The sequence below is a fragment of the Eulemur rufifrons genome, chromosome 18 (genome assembly GCF_041146395.1).
Source record: "Eulemur rufifrons isolate Redbay chromosome 18, OSU_ERuf_1, whole genome shotgun sequence".
In the NCBI taxonomy this organism is placed as follows: Eukaryota; Metazoa; Chordata; class Mammalia; order Primates; family Lemuridae; genus Eulemur; species Eulemur rufifrons.
In genome coordinates this window covers 48,415,175-48,423,747 of record NC_091000.1, presented here as the reverse complement: position 1 = coordinate 48,423,747, position 8,573 = coordinate 48,415,175, and the positions used below count along the sequence as shown (strand labels likewise).

Here is an 8,573-nt window from a genome sequence, read left to right as displayed (position 1 = left end):
GATTACTTAAGGTCAGGAGTTTGAGACCAGCCTGAGCATAGTGAGACTCTGTTTCTACAAAAGATAATTAAAGAAAAAAAAATTAACCAGGCATGGTGGCGTGTGTTTGTAGTCCCAGCTACTCTGGAGGCTGAGGCAGGAGGATCCTTTGAGCCCAGGAGCTTGAGTTTGCAGTGAGCTATGATGTCGCCGCTGAATTCCAAGCTGGGCAACAGAGCGAGCCTTTGTCTCAAAAAAAAAAAAAAAAAAGTATAATTGAATTTTGAAATTATTTAATATTTAGATCAGAAAATTGTGAAATATACTTTCCCCAATCAGCAACACCGCCTCAAGACTTAGAAACCAGGGGGACAACTGGATCACTGTTTCACAAGCAGGTAACTTCTGCTGCAGAAGAGAGAAAATTCAAGTTCAGGAGACCCATTTATTTTCACCAATGCCCCAGAAAGAGATCTCAATGGCCAGGGAGTTTTATTGCGCATCCCCGGAGCCTCAGCAATGGCTCCAGGGTAACTTCTTGGTCCGTCTCTGTTTCCCCGCCCCAGCCAAGAGGCGGGGACGCGCCCGGACCGGAGGTCCGAACCGGGAAAATGGGCCCGCGAGCGAGGCCAGCGCTTCTTCTCCTGATGTTCTTGCGGACCGCGGTCCCGCAGGGGCGACAGCTGCGTGAGTCCGAGGGCTGCGGGCGAGCTAAGGGCACGGCGGGGGAGGAAAAACCGAAACTAGCTTTCCTTAGCGTTGGGGAGTTTTCTAACTTTGGAGGACTTGTTCGGCCGCATCCGCGGTCCCTTCTCCCTACTTTTGGTGTCCAGACCCCGGGAGGGGACGCTGCAGACGGGGTGCCTGGCCCCAGGGCCTGCCCACTCCCCCGAGCCCCACGGTCCCCGCTCTTCCAAGTGACATTTGGAGCCACCCACTCCCTCCCCGAACCGTGACGCTTTTAAATAAATCTAATAGTTAATCACTTGAGCTGAGCTGAGCCTGGGGCTCTTTTGATTCCGATCTCGTTTTTTGTTGCTGTTGTTTCTAATGTCCGCTGTGCTATTTTTTCCCCAGTTATCTCCAAACAGGAAGTTCTCACTAAGGGCGACCTGGGCCCCGGCGCCCGCAGGGCAACCTGAGCCAACCCACAGCGGGACCTGCGGGGTTTCCACCTCGGCACTAGTCGCGCCGGGCGGGGGAGGGGGAGTGTGGAGTGGGGTTGGGATCTGAATTCTTTCCACCCCACCCCCTTTTGGCGAGGTGGAGGCCTCTGGGGGTGGGAGGCTGCTGAGAGAGGCCTACCTTGGGCCTTTCCCGACTCTTGGAGATTGTTCTTTTGACTGGAAAATTAAGTATATATTGTGTTTGAACCTTTGAACAGAACGTAACAGTTCTCTTTTTCAGCCAGGCTTTGTTGACTTTGCAATGTGCTGTATAATTAACGGGCCTTTTCTAAAGGATGCCAAAGTGATGATAACATTTAAGCAATGAAGTCAGTTTTAAATCACATTCATATCTATGATTTTATTTGACTCTCACTAGACATTAGGAGGTAGGAGCTATTAATAGGCTTGTTTTACTAGTGGTTAACTGGCCCTCAGGTTAAGTAACTCTTTCCAGGTTACAAAGAAGGTAAACAATCTGGTTTTCTGGTGTTAAATCAAATTCTACCACTGCTTCTGATCTTAGCTGACAGTGATTTTGCCCTGTAGTCTAGCACAGTGCTCTGGAATGTACATGCATTATCACAGTGGCCTGCATGCTAGTAAGTGTTCTATGGTACACTGGACTTTGGTGGAGAGCCCATGTCTCCACGTCACAGCTGTGATTTTCAGACATCACACTGTGTTAGAGGCTGAATAATAAAATTTGATGTTGAACAGAAATAGTCATTGTTCACAAGTGTAGAATGAGACCAGCTATGTGCTGCACCGTTCTAGGCCCTGGGGGAGGGAGCAGGGAATCAAGTCTTTGCCCTCTGATATTTCGCATGCTAGTGGGAGAGACAACAATAAACAAATGAGCAGAAAGATATACAATGTCAGGTAGTGATGGGTGCTGTGAAGACATAATGAAGCAGGGAGGTCAGGGCAAGCCTCTGTCTGACGCTGAACAGAGACCCGAAGGAAATAAAGGTGATGCTGACTGGGGCCGCGCTTCCCAGGCGACTGAGTGGGCCTGGCAAGTTGGGTTGAAGCAGGTTTTCTCAAAACTGCTGATTTTTTTTTTTTTTTGGTTGGGGGAAGGTGGGGGCTGTTTCATGTATTGTAGGATGTCTAGCATCATCGCTGCCCTCTACTCAGGAGATGCTAGCAGCACTCCCTCAATTGTGACAATCAAAAATGTCCCCTGGAAGACAAAAGGTCCTGGTTAAGAGCCATGAGGTTGAAAGAAGAGCAAGGAGTGTCAGGGCTGGAGGCAGAGAAGCAGATAAGGAGCTCAGAAGAGGAGTCACAATCCAGGCCATGTGGGGCCTATAGGCCATGGTGTGGATTCTAGCCAAGGAGTGACATGATCTGCCACAGGTTTTAAAGAATGCTCTGGCTGCTATGTGGAAAACAGAATGAAAGGAGCAGCACTAAAAGCAGGGAGCCCACCCAGAGTGCTGTTACTGTACTGCAAGCAAGAGGCAGTGGAGTGGGCTGGGTGGGAGGAGAAGAGGGGGTGAGAAATGGTTGCATTCTGGATATATTTTGAAGGCAGTTGCTAAAGGATTCTGTGTTGTGTGAGAGAAGAGTCAAAATCGTCACTGTTCTTTAATGCTTTAATTTTAATTTTATTTTATTGGCCTGAGCAATGGGCTGATTGGTGATGCCATTCCAGAGATGGTAAAGGCAGAGGAAAGAGCAGTTTGCAGGGAAATCAGCTGCCTGGGTTTGGACATGTTAAGTTTGAATTCCAGTCAGGTATCTAAGTGTTGATGTAGTATAGGCAGTTGTCTGTAAGAGTCTAGAGTTCAGGGCCAGAATTAAAAATCTAAGAGCCATTGTTTATTCATTCTTCCAACAAGTATTTCTGAAGCACCTACTACGTGCCAGGTGCTGTTCTAGGCATGGGGGATGCATTTCTGAATGCTCTTATTGTATAACTGAGGTGATGGGGGGCTCCCTCTGTGTGTGCTTGGGAACTGTGGTGACACTGAAAAGTTGCCCTGAGCTATTTATCAGCAAATCCTCCAGCATTTTACAGGAAACATTTGCACATGAAAAGGTTTAGAGATGAAGTGGTAAAAAAGACACAAGAGCAAATTCCTCAGAACTTGGATCTAATTTGCTCTGAGCACAAACTCCTGAGCTCAACTACCATGGCTAGAGATGCCTTAGGATTTCCTAGAGTCTGTCCACTCCAGGGGAAACTGCCTGAACGAGTCAAGGTCTGGGGCAGCGAAGGGGTGGAAGCCACATGTGGCAGAGAGAGGTACACAAGGAGAGAGCAGCCATGACTGTCATATGATGGAAGACTGGACTGTATCTCACTTTTCACAGGGTGAGGACCAGACACAGCTGTTGGTATGAGTTGATTCCGGTGTGTGGCGCCTCTGCCTCCCAATCCCCCTGCTACATGTGGCGAAGGCCTGTTGCTATCTCTCCAGGTTCACACTCTCTGCACTACCTCTTCATGGGTGCCTCAGAGCCGGACTTTGGGCCTTCCTTGTTTGAGGCTTTGGGCTACGTGGATGACCAGCTGTTCGTGTACTATGATCATGAGAGTCGACGAGCAGAGCCCCGAGCCCCGTGGGTATGGAATAGAACCTCAAGCAAACTGTGGCTGCAGCTGAGTCAAAGCCTCAAAGGGTGGGATCACATGTTCACTGTTGACTTCTGGACTATCATGGACAACGATAACCACAGCAAGGGTATGTGGAGAGGGGGCCTCACCTTCGTGAGGTCATTGGAGCTTTTTACCACCTCAGGGCTGCATCTTGAGGGAGAGAGCTGGAAGTCTCAGGTCTGGGGGGCAGGGAAGAGGGGAGACGTTTGTTTCCTGAGATCGTTTGGTCCTTGAGGATGGTGGAAACAGGGACCTACTCCTTTGGTTTCGGTAACAAGGCTGGGGGTGTTTTCAGAGTCCCATACCCTGCAGGTGATCCTGGGCTGTGAGATGCAAGAGGACAACAGCACCAGGGGCTTCTGGAAGTATGGGTATGATGGGGAGGACTACCTCGAATTCTGCCCTGAGACGCTGAATTGGAGAGCAGCAGAGCCCAGGGCTCAGGTCACCAAGCTGGAGTGGGAAGTGCACAAGATTCGGGCCAAGCAGAACAGGGTGTACCTGGAGAGGGACTGCCTTGAGCAGCTGCGGCAGTTGCTGGAGCTGGGGAGAGGTGTTCTGGACCAGCAAGGTATGGTGGAAACACCCTTCTGCACCCACACTCTAGTGGCAGAGTGAGGAGGATACAAGGCATAGGATCTCTGGCTGTGGTTTCAGATGTGGCTGAGGTTGTGTGACCCTCCAAGTTCTGGGAAGGGACTTTGCCAATCCTAGGGTCTCCACCTTATAATTGAGATGTATGACACAGCCATGAGTCATGGTTTTAATTTTTTTTCTCCATGCATATGGCCAAAGAGGAAGTATCTATGGTCTTTTTTCTATTTAACCAACAATCCCATGTGTACTTTATACATGTTAGGAATTCAGAGGTGTCAACTGTCACATGAATACCAAGATGAGGAAACACAAGTGAGGTCACCCATCAGAGTAGCAGATTCCTTTAGGTTAAAGTTTTCTTTCACAGAACATAGCAATAATCACTGAAGCTGGCTCTCTTGCAAAGCCCCTTCTCACAAGAAGAATACCTACTAGGTTGAACCAGATGAAACTGATAGTTTGTATTCAATCATTTTTGAGGCACATAAAAGGCAATTTCATCTGTCAGAACAGAGAACATGGGTAACAGAAATGCATATTTACTTAATGGACAAGAGAACAGGCTGACCTGACTGTGACTGTGTTCCATGTGACACTGCATCAGAGCCCAATCTTGGAATGAGTTTTAGGACACAAAATGGTGTGTGTCTCTCCTGCAGCTTGTTTTTTTTTTAGGGGGGGGAAAGGGTATTTCCTTCCTCCAACCCGTAGAAGGAAGTGAAAGTTCCAGTCTTCCTGGCAAGGGTAAAAATATCCCTTCTCCTCATCCTTCCTCTTTTCTGTCCAGTGCCTCCTTTGGTGAAGGTGACTCATCACGTGACCTCTGCAGTGACCACTCTTCGGTGTCGGGCTTTGAACTTCTACCCTCAGAACATCACCATGAAGTGGCTAAGGGACAGACAGCCACTGGATGCCAAGGAAGTTGAGCCTAAGGACGTGCTGCCTAATGGGGATGGGACCTACCAGGGCTGGGTAGCCTTGGCTGTGCCCCCTGGGGAAGAGCATAGATACACTTGCCAGGTGGAGCACCCAGGCCTGGATCAGCCCCTCATTGCCACCTGGGGTATGTGACAGATGAGAGTCAAGAGCTGAGAAAATCTGTTGTGGGTAAAATGGGAAGGGGTGGGGGGTAGGGGGAGAGGCCCTGGGGGATCAACATGGCAGTGAGAGGAGGGTCTGCTCTTTGCTGGGGGTTGGGCTGGGGGTAGCAGTCACAGGCTTTAACTTGCTTTCACTGTTTTAGAGCCCTTGCCATCTGACACCTTGGTCATTGGAGTCATCAGTGGGATTGCTGTTTGTGTCATTATTTTGTTTATTGGAGCTTTGTTCAGAATCTTAAGGAAGAGGCAGCCTTCAAGTGAGTAGAAACAAGGAGGAAGTTAGTGCTTCTGCACCGAGGATACAGCTGTCCTCCTGCAAGAAGTGGGGCAGAGGGAGGGCAGAGGGGATTTGGCACCCATGGGAAGGTTTCTTCTCTCTTATTTTCTTTGGGGACACTAGCACCTTCCTGGGAGCAAGAAAGGAATTAATGGTTTTTCTCAAATTGAAAGTTCCTAATTCAACAAACGTCTTTTGAGCACCTAGTATTTTGCAAGTGCTGTTTAAGGTAGTGCAGGAGCTTTGCAGCTGAGAAAGTCACTGTTGCTATTCTCAGAACCCAAATCTAGTAGAGAATGAAGTTGGTGACAAGTAGATGCAGTTAAACAAGACCCTCTGAGGTCTTAAGGCAAGTAGGAAGCAGATACTTGGGTGTGTCAAAGGAAGGAATGATCATGTTCAGGTAGGGATCAAGAAAGGCTTCTGATTCTTGAAGGAGAAGTGGGATTTCTTCAGGTGAGGTTGAAGATGAGGGGAGGTCTACTCAGGTAGAACAACCATGCCAAGTGAGAGAGTGTGTGGCATACGGGGAGGTGAGAAGTAATTACTGTACCTTGTCCTGACTTTGTATGCTTGTCACCACCAATTCTGCATTTCTACCCCTTGAACATCTGTGGTGTAGGGAAAAGAGAGTCAGACAGAAGCCAGGGTGTGTAGAGTCCTGGGGACTTTTGGGACATTATGTTATGATCACTGGGGATTCAATGAAGGGACATAAGCAAAAAGGGACACAATCTCCTTTGTGTGCTGAATGGGTTGTTAGGAGGTGAGATGGGAGGTGAGGAGACCAGTTATCAGGTCAATAAGCAATTCCAGATGAGAGATAAATCCTATAGTGCTCCAGGATGGGAGTGATCAAAGTTGAGATGGGTGAATGAGGAAGGCGAGGGACAGGGAAGAGGCAAGATGATACCTAGGTTTGCGATGCCTCTCTTCTGGGTCTCTTGTTTTCACAGGAGAAGCCATGGGGGACTACGTCCTAGCTGAATGTGATTGATGTGCATCCTGAAGACCCACTGTGGGGAGGAGAAAAAACTAGAGACTCAAATAAGGCCACACCTGTGGAGCTCTTCGTGTTCAGGACAGAGTTGGACCTAACAGACAGAAACTGCATGAAGAACTCTCTGCTTTTAGCCTTCCCTGTTCATTTTCTCAAACAGATTTCCTCATTTAGGTTTTTGAGTTCCTGCATGCCAGTGACCCCAGCGGTGACCTCTCCCCCAGAGCCGTCTCTCATGAATCTCAGACTGCATATAGAGGCTTCCTTCATTTCCTCCGTCACCTCTGACCCCATACACCTATCTCATCTCCTACCTCTGCAAGAGGGCTGCTTAAATCTTGAGGACTCACAATTCATTTTAACATATGAAAACATATGAGAAATGCTATGAACCTTCTTCCTCCTGGGACATGCACAATCATATCCCTACCAGAATTTTGCACACATATCCAGGCATTTCCTGGACACATTCAACTTTCCTTTGAATCTTTTCTTTCTGTTATCCAGTAACTCATATGTCACCAAGCCTTGGGGACTCTTCCATCAAAGTGTGATCTGGGTCATTGTGCAGCTGTGAAGTCTATGGACTGCACAACCTTTCCTAGAAAAGGCATCATGGATGTTTGTGTCTATTATGATGGGTGTTTTAGCAAGTGGGAGGAAAGTGTCTTGAAGGGCCTTGGGGAGGGGTATCTTTTGCTAATTTGCATGGAGATGTCATGTAGGCTTTCAAAGATTAACGATGCCTACATTTGCAATGCTGCTCTAGTATGCCAGACCGGAAGCACCACGATAATTTTCCACCTGGTCTCTGCTGACCCTCTCTCCTTGTTCTGATAATGAAAATCATGATAAAGATGGTGGTAATAATGATAATGTGGCTAAAACTTATTAAAAATAAAAGCACTTAGTTGGTGCCAGACTCTGTTCCAAGCACCTACTTACATGCCTTACTACATGGTAGGTACTATTATTTCCATTTTTTCCTTCTTTCTTTGATGGAGAAAGTGAAGTACAGAGTATCTCATAACTTGTGGGGGATAGAGACAGGTTTCAAACTCAGTCATCCTTGCTGCTTGATCCATCTCACACCCCACTGCATTTTGGTGGTTTAGATGCACAGAGTAAATGGAGAGGGATGGAGATGGCTATGGAGATGGCTCTTCTCTTGTCTCATTGTGCTTCTCAGTGAGCTTGAAACAAATGAAGGGAAACAGCAGAAAATGAGCTACTGATCTTCAAATGCCATGTTTTCTTTCAAAGTCTCTGTGGGAAGGACCTGAAACGTGGCTCCTTTTCTCCTCTCTTGCTTTCTCTGGCTTCTATATCTTCGGCCCCCACGCAAGGACAGTGATTGGTGGGGACACTTAGTGGCTGTGCTGAGCTTTAGGCACAGTGTCCTCACTCACTCAGTGCTTCCTGAGTGGTATTTTCCTGAATGAACTGGAGCAACCTGTTTCATTTTGAGATGGTTAAAACAGAAGCCACCAAATGGCTTGAAGGATGCCCAGGCATCATCTTGCTGGGGTCACTGGGATTCTGGTTCTAATCTCCAATTGTGCACATTCAAAAAAATTCATCTAACCCAGCCACTCAGGATTACTGGATACTTGGAAAGAGATTAATCTGACTGTGTTCAAAAGTCACATACATATATCTCCAGAGGTCACGTATTTACTTTATGCTACTACATACATTTGGCTGCAGAGCTGTGGTACAAGCACTCTGTCTTGGAGGGCAGATGCCCCTCAGGAGACCAAGTACAGCTCAGAAATTTGTTTTGTAGATATTGAATTTGGGTGAAGAGATTTCAACATTTTTTTAAATTAGCCAGTGATCAGCTTTA

The 8,573-nt window shown here is 47.5% G+C and overlaps 1 protein-coding gene across 10 annotated transcripts; it reads left to right on the top strand.

The window, feature by feature from the left end:
* Positions 1 to 590: 590 nt before the first annotated feature.
* On the top strand, positions 591 to 8,573 carry LOC138399112 (hereditary hemochromatosis protein homolog). Of its 10 annotated transcripts, XM_069493626.1 has the most exons (7): positions 591 to 666; positions 3,575 to 3,838; positions 4,049 to 4,324; positions 5,062 to 5,094; positions 5,180 to 5,413; positions 5,594 to 5,707; positions 6,684 to 8,573. In XM_069493626.1, the coding sequence occupies exons 1-7, from the start codon at positions 591 to 593 to the stop codon at positions 6,722 to 6,724; spliced, it is 1,038 nt and encodes a 345-aa protein (XP_069349727.1). In that variant the 3' UTR covers positions 6,725 to 8,573. The 10 variants fall into 10 exon arrangements, with proteins under 10 accessions (XP_069349727.1, XP_069349729.1, XP_069349728.1 ...); XM_069493628.1 differs by lacking the exon at positions 5,062 to 5,094 and having other exon boundaries at positions 3,644 to 3,838; positions 5,138 to 5,413; XM_069493627.1 differs by lacking the exon at positions 5,062 to 5,094.

Bases quoted from the DNA above. Each gene is read 5' to 3' on its own strand.
- LOC138399112 (XM_069493625.1), top strand. From the start codon at position 591: ATGGGCCCGCGAGCGAGGCCAGCGCTTCTTCTCCTGATGTTCTTGCGG. The intron at 667-3,574 runs GTGAGTCCGAGG...CTATCTCTCCAG, and splicing joins CCCGCAGGGGCGACAGCTGC to GTTCACACTCTCTGCACTAC. The intron at 4,325-5,137 runs GTATGGTGGAAA...TTTTCTGTCCAG, and splicing joins AGGTGTTCTGGACCAGCAAG to TGCCTCCTTTGGTGAAGGTG.